General features: G+C 33.1%; 1 protein-coding gene across 5 annotated transcripts in view; it reads left to right on the top strand.

The window, feature by feature from the left end:
• Positions 1-6,385: 6,385 nt before the first annotated feature.
• The window catches only part of LOC110113133 (midasin), a 96,221-nt gene continuing 88,282 nt past the window's right edge, over positions 6,386-14,324 (top strand). For 4 of the 5 annotated variants that reach the window (XM_020845574.2, XM_020845572.2, XM_020845571.2 and 1 more), the window contains exons 1-3: positions 6,386-6,851; positions 6,932-7,236; positions 10,127-10,211. In XM_020845574.2, coding sequence (XP_020701233.1) covers positions 6,759-6,851; positions 6,932-7,236; positions 10,127-10,211 — 483 coding nt within the window. In that variant the 5' untranslated portion in view covers positions 6,386-6,758. The remainder of the gene's footprint in view (positions 6,852-6,931; positions 7,237-10,126; positions 10,212-14,324) is intronic. The other variant, XM_020845573.2, reaches the window with a different exon arrangement.

Here is a 14,324-nt window from a genome sequence, read left to right as displayed (position 1 = left end):
GTAAGAATTCATGTCTATCACGGTGTATTTTAGTGTTAGTATCAGCGTTAGAAAACTGTTGGCTCAATATATAGAGTCGTCACCCTTTGCCCATTGGTACAGTAATAACCTTCTTATAACTCCCAATTAATGTATCATGTGAATTAATAGAAGATAAAATCAAACCACAATATTTAAAAGAAAGCCCGTTGTCCCACCATTATGTACATGTCAATTAGTCTCCAACCAACGGGCGACTAGTATTTACTTATTTGTTTCACACAAATATATTATTATCATAATACTATAACAGTAATAGTGTCCAACTATTACTCAAGCACACATACACATCCATTTTTAATGCATTGCACCAAATAATGCATAATGGAGCTTAATTAAGAAGATGCTAAAATATCATAATGATATATAACAAAGAATCATATTAGGCAAAAATGCATATTTTCATAAAATTACCAAATTATCAGAGATTATATAAAATGATGCTTTAAGACTTTTACTCTAATACACTACTATTTTTAGATGTCAAAATAAAAATCGGAGTAAATAAAAATTATTGTATTTCCAAAATCACCCGATGAAAAATCTCAAATAAATACTCAAAATGCTCATAATCATGATCTCTACAACTTACAAAAATTTTCACAGCAAAAGTTTTTTCAATACAAAGCTAATCATATTTTTTTTATGATGGAATTAGAAATTTGAGCGAAAAAATACCAAAAACACAAAATCTTTGAAATGAAAAATAGGATATTGATTTCTTAGAGTGAGTTGAGCAATTATCCCAACTGGCTTGACTAACGAAAAGCGCACTGTGACCTCTAAATCCGAGCTTTTTCTTTCTCTCTCCTCTCATTTCTCTCAAAATCCTCTCAAACGATCTCTGTTGCTGATTTATGAAGAATCAAAAGGATTTAAAAAGGAATGCAATAAGTGACATTAGATATTTAGGAATTAAATAATATAAATTATCTACTCCTAAATTTTATAAAATATCAGAGCATAGTTGTTGAAAAAATTGATTATTACCAGAGTTATAGGATTTTATTGAGAGTTCGATAGATTTGGTATTTTAAGATGCATTAGTTTCTATGCATAGTTGAATATGTAATAGAAAGAACTGCATGAAAGTATGATTTTTTTATAAGTTTTGATTTGAACTGAGTTTTGATATTACGGATTTGGTTTATCCCGATTTTATGCATGAATCTTTTAATAAAGAGAAAGCCTTAAGGGAAATGTGAGAGAAAGAGAATATAGAGAAAATGAAAACTTGGATTTGGAATCTGCGGTGCAATTTTCGTCCATCGATCCAGTTAAGATAATTGCTCATCTTGCTGTAAGGAATCCATATCTTATTTTTTATTTAACAGATTTTGTATTTTTGGTATTTTTTTGTTCAAATATATATTTTCGTTATCATTTTATACAATCCCTTATAATTTGATAATTTTATAAAAAAGTGAATTTTTGCCTAATAGGACTCTTTGTTATATATTGTTATGACATTTTAACATCTTCTTAATTAAGCTCAATTATGCATTATTTATTAGAAATGCATTGAAAATAGATGTGGATATGTGCTTGAGTAATAGTTGATTGCTATTACTATTATAGTATTGTGATAATAATATGCGTGTGTGAAACAAATAAGTAAAGATTGGTTGACCCATTGGTTGGAGATTGATTGACATATATAGAATGGTGGGCCGAAGGGCTTTTTTTTTAAATACTGTGATTTGGTGTTATTCTCTACTAATTCATGTGATACACTGATTGATAGTTATATTGAGATTATTACTATATCGATGGGCAAAGGGTGACCACTCTATTTACTGAGCCAACAATTTACTAACATTGATATTGCCATTGAAAAACACCGTGATAGTCAGGACTTCTTATTTGTTTAGCTTGACTACTGAAATGCATATTCCTAAAACATATTTCTCAATATTGTATGGATTTATTTTTACTGCATGGATTTACTGATATTGTATTACTCTACTACTCCTGCCATCTGATTATTATGGTTATTGATATATATATATATAATTTGATACTACTGCTTCAATGTATTGATCTTATGCATGTGATACACTGAGCAAACAATAAAGAATAATTGGATTGCATGTGTATATTCCGATATGATTTTACTACATTGATTTGATTTCAACATTCATTAAAGATGTTTTATTTTGATGCTTTATACAATTTTATACTGACTGGTATTTTGGATACGACGATTGTTTTATAGATTTAACATTTGTACTAGTTTACTGCTTTACTAGCTTTCAGTGTGTAGTATTTTATTGTTTACAGATTCTACTGCTAATGTATTTGAGTTTTTCTGTTCTTGTACATATTCAATGATTATATAACTATTACTCCTATAATTTGATCCTTAATATGCATAATGCTCTTTTACCATGCTTTTAATTCAGTTATGAGTTTTGGTGATTTGCTCGGCTTTTTAAGCTTATGATATGTGGTTAAATAATTTCAGGTCATGGAAGGGAAGCATGACTGTGAGGCTGGTCAGGATTCTTCAGATTCTGTTTCTTTTTATTATAGTTTTGAGTTGTGTATATGATTTTTAGAAATGAATATAGAAGTATATATTGATGTTTTAAATTATAGAATTTGTTGCATTGTTTATTACTAGTAGATAATATTAGATAACTATGATTATTGTTTATTAAAAGATTAAATCTTCTAATTTAAATCCGGAGGAATCACAATACACTTGTAGATATAATACAAAACAAGTATATACGTGAAATTATTGGAGTAGCTCCAGTGACAAATAAGATTAGAGAAAGTCATCTTAGATGATTTGGCCACAAAATGTCGACCTTCCAAGGATAAAGTTAGGAGAGTAGATGAATTAAAATTGGAATATGCTAAGAAATATAAAGGTATCCTAAAAGGACTTGGTTATAAAGTATAAAAAAATAACCTTTTTATTATATTTAAATGAAAATTTGCAAGGTTTTAAAAATTGGACCGGACCAGACCAGTTATACCATTTAAACTAAGACATAGCCGGTTGGCCGGTTTGGTTCCTTGCAAAATCAATTTTTCACAAAATCGAGAATAACTGACTCAAATTGATGGTTAATTCTCTGGTGTCATTTTTCAAGAAACAGACTGTTAAAAAATAATTGATTTTCAACCATTGATTTTAAATCCAATGGTTTGAAACATCAAATTGAAGTTAAAATGATATCTAATTCGACTTCGCTCCTAATCCTGTGAGTCTTCCTCGTCCCCGTTTCTGTTCTTGTTCCCAAACTTGAAGCTCGATCACAAGCTCGTTGTCTCCGACGAAGGCTTCTCACCACAGCAGGCACTCGTCATCTCCAACATCAAACATCTCTTTCAACATCTACAGTTTCTTCCAGTGGATGTAAGATTTCATTATGAAGATGTTTAAATTTCTTGATTTATTAACTTTAGCTTTTGAGCTTCAAAAATATTTGTGAAATGTTCATTAAATTTATTGTGCAATAAATTTTTTATATGGTCGATTACAAAAGCTTTGTGAAACCCTAATTTTTAGTCTTTGTGCGCGTGTGTGTGTGTTTTTTTTTTATAATGAATAGGGTCTTTTAAAGTCATTGTTTATTAATTCTATTTGGCATTTGTATTTCAATGATATGGTATTATGGTTTTGGATGATGATAAATCTACTTCATCTAGAAGTTATAGCACTTGCAAAGCTAAAATGCAATCAAATAACTTCAATAATAAGAGTGGTAGCATATGAGAATTTGGTAGCTCAAGCATATCAAAATTTAACATATTGCCTTAAATGACTTATTTCTTTAGCTAGAATAGGGGGTTGTGTTTTTTCTATGTAGAATGTGTCTAAATTGTTGAGTTGTCCAATGCTAAATTTAACCTAATAATCATAAATCTTGTTTTCTTATTCACATACTTTACACCTCAAATTAGGGTTTAGTAATATAAATTGTTCTTGATGTATCCATGATGGTTTTACCACACGTTCCTTTCAATATTTTCATTTATACCACAAGCAACTCACTATTAATGACTTATATAATGCCAACACTCACATTCATAGTACATAGCTAATCACATTACATGTATATAAAATTCATATATTTGGAATGATTGCATCATTATTATGTTAATTTTTTTTTTAATAAAGTTAGTATTTATTACATCATTCAGTTCAATCATGGTCAAACCATTGAATCATGAACCTCTCCCACTTTCGGTTCATTGTTCGGTCTGGTTTTCACAACCTTGAAAATTTGACTCTTAATAAGACACATCGGAGAAAGGGTATTAATGTCGTTAACCTCACATTGTGGTGTAAAGGTTTGATGTTATTGTTTTTTGTGGTGGTATTTTTTATGTGGTTTAAAGATTTAAATGTTATATGGAAACATATAAAGATTTAAAGTATTAAATACATAATTACATAAGAATTATGTGGTATGTATGTAAATTCCCCAAAAAATTATCAAACAAGTCCCCCATCCACATTACCATATGATTCTCATTCCTCAACTTGATCGACATACCATTTCTACAACAACACCATCAAGATAAAACACTCCATGAGTCTAGGATTGGTAATTCTAAGGATAACATGAAATGACTACAAAATGCACTAACAAATGCCAAATCAACTTATTGCCAAGTCATTTCCAAATCAAAATATAAGGTATATGTTGTCATGAACTCACAACGTAGATGAGTGTAACGTGAATGCTGGACGACCATGCCCCATATCAAAAAATTTAATGAATATCAAGGCTAGAAAAAATTTTAACCTATAAACTAGAAATGCATTACAACTTACATGCATTACTTGATAGTCCTTTTTTATATTAGTACATATGGTTGTGAATTTGATTCATTTTCCCCATAAAATAGGATTTCACATAGATGTCGGAAATGGGTTGAATTAGTAAAAATGTTATTTTTCATTGGTAAGGAATCCAGAAAAGGACAAACCACGCTTGCAAACTAAACAAAGCAGTACATGTAGTCACAAACGCATAGTGCAAAAGGGAGTGCAAGATCAAGCCTAGTCTCTAAAAATTTAATATCAACATTTGACAAATATTAACAAATCAAACGAAGATGTATGTAAAAAGCACCATAACTTGTTATTCATTTTTTTAGACTATTATAAATGATTGTGACCTTTAGTTACTTACCTCCAAAACATAATTTCATCATAGATGTCAAATGTACATTCCAGTCATAAATTAGTATTTTAACGTTAAAAATACTCAGAAAGGATAACTGCAAAGTTCAAGCATAGATGAATGTTCGGTCGCATCAATAAAAACAATTGACTTAAAGCACTAAAAGCTATCGCAATAAGAACACCGTGACTAAATGCTTATGTTAATTGGAAATGTGCCAAATCCATAGCCCTGTAAAAGGCCAAACAAGTAAGCACGTGAAGTTTCAAACCCCTTCTCCTCCCAACATAGATGTCGATAACATCCATATCTTCATTTTCAGTTTCTTCATCATCTTCTCTAGACTCTAACACGAAGCTCGACACACAATGCTGCTTCACCAACGACCTATGAAAAATCTGTCGACAAAGTGGGCAGAAACATCCCATTGCCTGGATTGTATAGTTGGGGTGTCAAAAGGGAGCATTTACGAAAACTATCATGTCTTCTTCTGAAAGGTTATGCCCTGCTAAGTGAAAGAAAACTAAGGAATCGAATCAACATGCTTAATGAAGTTTGGAGAAATAAGAGAGAGAAGGTACCACACTTTATGTAAGAGATTGACAAACTTGGGATTTGACTCAAGGTCGTGATAGTGAACAAGATAAGGAAGAAAAGTAGTTTCAGAGGAGAAAGATGTCGTGTGTGCTTTTAGAGAAGAAAGACGTCGTGTGTGCCAAAACCCTTATATTGCCCAAAGGGAGATTGACTTGCTTGCAAAAATTAGTTCAATCGATGAAGGCGGTGGTTTAGATTAAAGTTGACAACTTCAAATCGTGTAGAACATTTTGGGGCTTTTTTGCAACAAATGAGATTTAACTTTGCTGGGATTTAGATTTAGTAAATCCTGTAAATCCGAATTTAGTAAATTCCGAGAGTGATAAATCCTGAAAATTATTTGGTATAACAAATATTAAATCTTTAGAAACTGTTTGGTAACATATTATAGGGTTTATGACAGTTAGAAATTTAAATGTGAAGAAGACAATTATAAATTAAAAATTAAAATTAATGTGTTATGAATTTAATAATATGTTAAGTAGAAATTACTCATTAATTATTATTTACATAATTCTTTATATATTTAATATTTAAAATTATATTAATTAAGTTAAATAATAATAACTTAAGAGGCGCCTAGGGCTTGCCTTTAATCTTCTCTTTTAGTCGGCTTCGTTGTTTCACAGGTGTTGCCGTAGAGTTGCATGCGTTGCTTGTTCGGCTCCTTCGTGGCTGTTCTGACTGCGCTCCTTCTCCCTTCCTGTCGGTTCGAAAGTTACGACATTTTGATCGGAAGCAACAACGGGAGCTCGCTGTAACTTTGTCCCTTTCGCGCGCTTCGTCGACCAAATCCCGTAAATCCGCCGAACGGAGGGATTTAGTAAATCTGGATAAATCCGGGATTTACCCATCGCTGTAATTTAACGCGCGGACAAAAATCGTTTGGCTGGATTTAGCGTAAATCCGATTTAAATCCCGCTGTAAATTCGATACCAAACAGCTTCAGTAGGATTTAAAGTTGATTTTGGGAACGCAATGTCTTTTTGCTGTGAAAATGCTCTTCTCCGTTTTCTTGCCAGATGTCCACAACTTCAGTCCAATCCCAAGTTTGTCGGTCTCGTGCAGAAGGTGCGGTATATTCTCCCTTTTATTTCTCCGAACTTCATTAAGCAGGTGATTCAGTTCCTTAGTTTTCTTTCACTTAGCAGGGGCGGAACCTTTCAGAGGAAGACTTGGTAGCTGTCGTAACTATTCCCTTTCTACACCCCAACTATACAATCCGGGCAATGGGATGTTTCCGCCCACTTTGTCGACAGATTATGCAGAGGGCAGTGGCGAAGCTGCATAGTGTGCCGAACTTGGTGTTAGAATTTGGAGAAGATGATGAAGAAATTGGAAATGAAGATATGGATGTGATCGACTTCTATGTTAGGAGGAGAAGGGGTTTGAGACTTCACGAGCTTGCTTGCTTGGCCTTTTGCAGAGCTATGGATTTGGCCCCTTTCTTATTAACGTAAGCATTTATTCATGGTATTTTTACTGCGAGAGTTTTTAGTGTTTTAAGTCGATTGTTTTTGTTGACGCGACCGAACGTCCTTTTATGCTCGAACTTTGTACTTGTCCATTATGAGTTTTTTTAGCATTAAAATACTAATTTAATAGCTGCAATATACATTGGACATCTATGATGAAATTTTGTTTTGGAGGCAAGTAACTGAATGTCACAATCATTTGCATTAGTCTAAAAAAATGAATAACAAGTTATGGTACATTTTACTGACATCTCAATTTGATCTGTTAATATTTGTCTAGTATTGATATTAAAATTTGAAATATTAGGCTTGACCTTACATTCCCTTTTGCCTTGTGAGTTTGTGACTACATATACCCCTTTGTTTAGTTTGCAAGTGTCGTCTGTCCTTTCTTATATTCCTTACAAATGAAAAATACCGTTTATACTAATTTAACAGTTTATGGGGAAAATGAGTCAAATTCACAAACGTTTGTACTAATATAAAAAAGGACTATCAAGTTATGCATGTAAGTTGTAGTGCAATTCCAGTTTATAGGTTAATGTTTTTTCTAGCATTGATATTCATTAAATTTTTGGATATGGGGCTTGGTTGTCCAGCATCACATTATACTTACGCACGTTGTGAGTCCGTGACTACATATACCTGTTATTTTGATCTTGACACGGCAAGAAGTTGTTTTGGCAATTGTTAGTGGATTTTGTGGTCATTTCTTGCTATCCTTAGAATTACCAATTCTAGACTCATATGGAGTGTTTTATCTTGAAGTTGTTACTATAGAAATGATATGTAGATCATGCTGAGGAATGAGAATCAGATGGTAGTGTGGATGGGGGACTTGTTTGATAAATTTTTGGGGAATTTACATACATACCACATAATTCTTATGTATTTATATTTCTAATACTTCAAATCTTTATATTTTTCTATATCACATTTAAATCTTTAAATTACATGAAAAATACCACCACAAAAAACAACAACATCAAGACTTTACACCACAATGTGGGGTCAATGACATGAATCCTTTTTCTCCATTGTGTCCTATTAAGAGTCAAAATTTCAAGGTTGTGAAAATCAGAACGGACAACAATCAGAAGAAGGAGAGATTTACGATTTGATAGTTCACTTATGGTTGAATCAAATGATGTAATAAATACCAATTTTATTAAAAAAAATAAAATTAACATAATATTGATGCAATCATTTCAAATATATGAATTTTATAAACTTATAATATGATTAGCTATGTAATATGAATGTGAGTGTTGACATTAAATAAGTCATTAATAATAAGTTGCTTGTGGTAGAAATGAAAATATTGAAATGAACGTGTGGTAAAATCATCCTGGATACATTGAGAACAATTTATATTACTAAACCCTAACTTATGGTGTATGGTATGTGAATAAGCAAACGAGTGATTTATGATTATTAAGTTAATTTTAGCATTGGACAATTGAACAATTCACACACATTCTACATAGATAAAAAAACAACCCCTATTCTAGCAAAAAAAAAAAAAAAAATCATTACGGCGATATATTAATCTTGATATAAGTGCAATAATTGCTAGAACTATGAATAGCATATTAATTTATTATTATGCAGAAAATGACTGCAAAATCATTTTTATTTTTTTAACTTATTAAATCGACAATCATATGAAAAGGGTTGTCGGGAAACCTAATTAGTTACCACCTTTCTCAATAATGATGGGTAAGTCCAAGAGTTGCTTTGCTAGACCCTCTATTTTGGTGATGTGCATCAGTTGGATAATCTAAAAAACAAATTAGTTAGTTCTCTTCAGTTTATAATAATTTAGCATGAGCAATGAGAGTCGATCTTCAAAATTGTGTTCGCGAAAGTTATTTTCTAGCCTCTTTACTTGAAATTGAGAAATTCCTAGTTAATAACCAAAGTGAAACGTAGAAAAGCCTCAACAACATCAATTTCCATTTTTACTTTAGTGCATAATTGCGAGATTTCAATCTTAATGTATGTGCAATAATTACTAGTTTTCAATCTTAATATAAGTACAACAATTGCTAGATATATGAATAGCATATTGTTTTATTAATATGCAGAAAATCACTATAACCATGAAATGATTTTTAAAATTTATCAAACAAACAATCATATGAAGAGGGTTGCCGGGAAGTCCAGTTAGTTGCCACCTTTCTCAATATTTATAGTTAATTTTGAGAGCGGATTTGCTAGACCCTCTAAGTTGGATAATCTAACCAATAAACTAATTAGTTCTCTTCAGTTTATAATAAGTTGGCTTGAGTAGTGATAGCCAATCTTTCTAAAATTGGTTTAGCTTAAAAAATTTAATTAAAAAAACCTATTTTGGAATCTAGTATCTAAAATCCACAAAATAGTTTGGTTTCTTTACTGAGCAAAAAATGAAGAAAAAGGGAAACTAATCCCAAATCTAATTAATAATATTTGTTAAAATCATGGGCTTAGTTATAGCTGGGGGATTGGTGATTGTGCTTTCGTTGCCTCAGCCTAATTGAAAAAGTAATTCATGTTTTTAATTTTATTGAAACCCTAAAATAATGTATGATCCCTGCTCCTTGCCCGATTCTGCAGTCGCAAAAACTCATGCTGCATGCATAGATATGCGTTGCATCCTACGTTGAATCCCCTTGTTCGTGTAATCGCTGTAGATAGATTCTTTGGTTGGGATGAGTTCTTCTGAAATTTATGCTGGCTATAATTGCTATTTGAATGATATATTATATTTTGTGAAAGGTGGATACGTATCAGTTAAAAGTTATGTTGCTCTATTTCTTTTCAAATATTATCAAAGAGTAGATTGAAATTTGTAGATTTTCCAAGTGATGTAAATTTTGCTTGTTTCAGGTATCTGTTAACTTATTTTCAGTTTGCACCAGCTCCCTTCAGACGCCTTTTGTCAGTGGAGAAAGCATTGTACTTCACAGAAAAGGTTTCCTCTTTTGAAGCCTTTTATTTAGTATTTAATTTACAAAGTCAATTCTTGTAACATCAAATCAGGATTCGATCCTTATCGTGACTGCTGACATTAATAATATTGGCTACGCGAAGAACATGGTTGTTAACTGAATTTTCAAATGGAAATTCCTTTTTTTTTATGTTCACTTGAATTTAAGTTTGATGATGTTCTTTAATAGTATGTTTTGAAAGGCAATCATAGTTTACGGCCTTGGGGAGGACGTGACACTAAGGTTTTAATACTTAATTGTTAGATTTCCTGCCAATCTTTTGTTTGAGAAGTTTTGGCTATTTTTACATTTTTATTTGTAGTTTTCTTATTGATTTTTGCTGCATCTGGAATTATTTTTTAATATTTTATTGATTCTTGTATATTTGAAGTATTATACATTTTTGTGAAATATTAAGAAAGCTTTTTACCCAAGCCAAGAGCCATCCTCAATGATTTACTTTTGACGGACTAAGCACTATTGCCATGCGATAATAACACCACAACCAAGTACAGTAGATTGTATTTCTAGATATGCTCTATGTATCTGATAATTATATCATTTTTATGAATCCTCATTTTTATTTTGAGTACCGTCTGTAGCGTCAAAGTATCTTGGGTTAGCTGTAAGAACATGGTAATGATAACTATCTTTATTATGATTTAATAATACTAAATGTAATTTTAAAACATGTAACAGATTAGCACAACAGATATACTATAATGCTTAATTAATATTTACACATTTGCATACACATTAGAGATTAACATTGATGTGAAACAATCAAGAATTGCACGAGAAATTTTAAAAGAATTACAAAGTTTGCTACTTGAAGATTAAAGTTTCGTAAGGCGAGATTCAAGAGCTTTCAATTGGCAAAATTATTATGATAAGCAATTACAAGACTCGAAGTTTGGAACAATTGAAGATAAATATGAAATTATCACAATAAAAACAAATGCGTAGTAGTACAATCCCACGGTTAATATTTAGAGAATTCACTATGAGTTACCATGCTCACTCACGCTCAAAGTATGGCTTAGCGGAGGAAGGCTTTCAGAATGCCCAACGATGCCACGAGGACGGTCGCAACGCCAATGGTCTTGATCCACGGAAAGGTCGGCGCTGGTGGAGATGGCACTTGGATGACCGTTGATGGTCCAATCGTAGTCCAAGAATTGGTAGTCGACGATCTCCACGAGGGTAGGGAGGATTCGATTCAAGTAATCCTCGACGGTATTGTCAAAGCCAAACCCGATGTCGAAGAAGGGCGATCGAGCGATGTGGATGTCTCCGTAGACGTCGAGTACGAATCCGCAATCAACTTTGGTATCCGCCATTCATCCTTGCCAGCAATGAAAGAACACTAATAAGGAGAAAGGAGATATGAGGTGGTGAGGGAGAGCACTTGTGGTTTGAGAGGAAGGAAGAGGGAGAAGAGAGGGGCGGCGATTTTCCAAGAGAGAGCAATTACGTTTAGGCCAAGAGCAATAGATCTTTAATCCAAAAACCTGAAATTAAAATTAATTTCAGGTTTTAAGTGGATTTGGAGGGAAATCCAAATTGAAAATAATTTCAAATTTCAAAGGAGTTAAAAGGGAGTTAGTGGGAAAATAATGGGAGCCCATCAAAGGTGGCCGGCGGCTTAGAGAGAGAGGGAGGGAGGTTATGAAATTTGAAATCCAAATCAATTACAATTAATGCATTGAATTAGCATTAATGGGGCTTCCACCCTAGCATGGCCGACGACTTGTAGAGAGAGAGGGAGGAGATTGGGGAGATTTAAAAGCTTCTAAATGCAGCCCACCAAATAAGGATGAGAAATAATTAAATCCGCTTCAATTTAAAATTAAATTGAATGAGACTCAAACTTTCCAAATACGGCGGAGGGCAAATTAGGAAAGATTTTGAAATTCAAATTTGAATTTCAAAATTGGGGAATTCTCTTTCCTAACTCAAAAGGGGTTTATTTTGGTAAGTTATCATGATGTCATTACTCCTCAATAATGGTGAGGGCAAAGAGGGAGGCCGACGGTATGGTGGAGGGGAATTAGGAATCCGGGTGGGGATTTTGGGAGTAGGTTGATGATAGGGATTAGGTATATATATAGGCATCACAATGACAAATAAACAAAAGACAACAATGCCCCTCGGGCTACAATAGTGACCAACTACCCATAAGGGCAAAAACGGAAAACTGAAGAAATAATAATGACTAATACATAAAATGCGTCAGTAGAGACTCTCCATCGATCTCCTGTGTCGCCTCTGATAGACACGTCGAAATCTCGTATCGATGTCCCCATCAAACATAAATCTATCATATGAATTCCTTGTAACTGAAACCGATAGTTGTTTTAATGGTTATTAACTCTTTTTTTATGCTTATAAGGTTGTAGTTTGACATGCATCTTGAACAAAAATTGCATTCTTTTATGCTACGTCACTTAACTCCCCTGCTATATGCAAATTGTTCATGTCTGTGATTAGATGGCAAGTCGTTTGTGTGTGACCTGTGAGTTATTCACAAAAACCTAACACACCTATCTGGACCTGCATGCCCGTTGCACCACTTGCTCACAGTCTGCTTTCACTCTCAAACCCAGTCTTCACTGAAGAGCATTTAAATTAGCGTGTAAGCCTTTACTTGCTAAAATTTTGGTTAGTATGGGCTGAACTTTCCCATTTATTCTTTGGTACGATCTGAAACACGATGAACACATCAAAATAGAGTCGGTTATAGTTGACATCTATCAATCTCAGATTATATTAATACCGGATATGAAACTTGTCATGCATTGGTTTTAAAGCTGGCATTATGCTGGCCAATGTGATGTAGAATTACATGCATGGATAATTATGCATTGTCAAAATTACATGCATTTTAAATTAGAGCAATAATAATTACATTACTTCTAGTGATTTAAACAAATATTAAAATAATAGAGAGGTGATTAAAGCTCAGGCCAAACTACATATAATAGTTAAAATCATGAATTATCAATTCCAATCAAGATTAGCATAGCTTGAGGGATTTTCATAGGAAATCCCTAAATTAACAATAAGATTAGGCACTACTTGGATCCACTCACTCACACTCTTGATGTAGGCTAAACGGTGATAGATTGCACATCCTTTATGATGCCACAACTTAAAGGGAAGACTTAGAAAAGTAAAATACTTGGAGGAGAAATTTACCTTTATCAGGATTTGGAAATGATCTGCCACTGGGCGGGATAGAGTTGTTCGTCGATAGCGGCGGTGAGAGAGAAGATAATCCTTTCGACTTAATTCTTCAACGGTACGGTCGACCTCCAAGCTGATGTCGAAGAACGGAGATTTGATGATATCAAATTGTCCTTGATCATCGTGGACAAATCCGTGATCAAGTTCTGGATCCGCCATACACGAGGGAATAACATATTTTAATGTACTGGTGCTTCTTGACAACAAACGGTGTTTTTACGGAGGGCTGGGACAACAAAGATCCTTGATGAAATTTTCAGGACAACAATTTTGATATATCCAGGAAATTTGGACAGCAGTTGGTTAAGTGGAATTCCCTCGGGATTGATATCGGTGGGAGAAAATTTTGGAGAACTAACTTCAAGTAGCTAGGAGGATGTGGTGGGGGGCCAAAGTAGAAAGAGAGGGAGAAGATCTCCGGATTTTGGTACGTGATTAAATGAAGGGGAGGTAATTAAAATTCTGAAGTTTTTAATTTCAGATTTTAATGTTGCTAGAAAGGGAATAGTTTGAATTTGAATCTCTTCTAATTGGGGATAGGTAGGGGCGGCACACCTTAATGGGAGGGGATTTGATTGGGAGCATTAGTGGGGAAGAACTAATGGAAGGAGGGAGGTAGGGCCGGCAGCTACAGGATGGAGGGGGGTTTAGGAAAGATTTCAAATGGTTTCCTAGGAGATTTATTGCCCATATCTCTTTCAATTTAACTTCAAATAAAATTTATTTGATTTAGAAACTTTTCAAATATAACGTATGTTAAATTAGGAAAGAATTCAAATTTGAATTTGATTCAAAATTGAATTGATTATCTTCCCAAATTTATCATGATCAATTTTAGAAAAGTAATGAAG

Source organism: Dendrobium catenatum, unplaced genomic scaffold (genome assembly GCF_001605985.2).
Source record: "Dendrobium catenatum unplaced genomic scaffold, ASM160598v2 fragScaff_scaffold_55, whole genome shotgun sequence".
Taxonomy (NCBI): Eukaryota; Viridiplantae; Streptophyta; class Magnoliopsida; order Asparagales; family Orchidaceae; genus Dendrobium; species Dendrobium catenatum.
The sequence above is the reverse complement of the archived record's forward strand: the minus strand, read 5'-3'. Positions and strand labels throughout refer to the sequence as shown.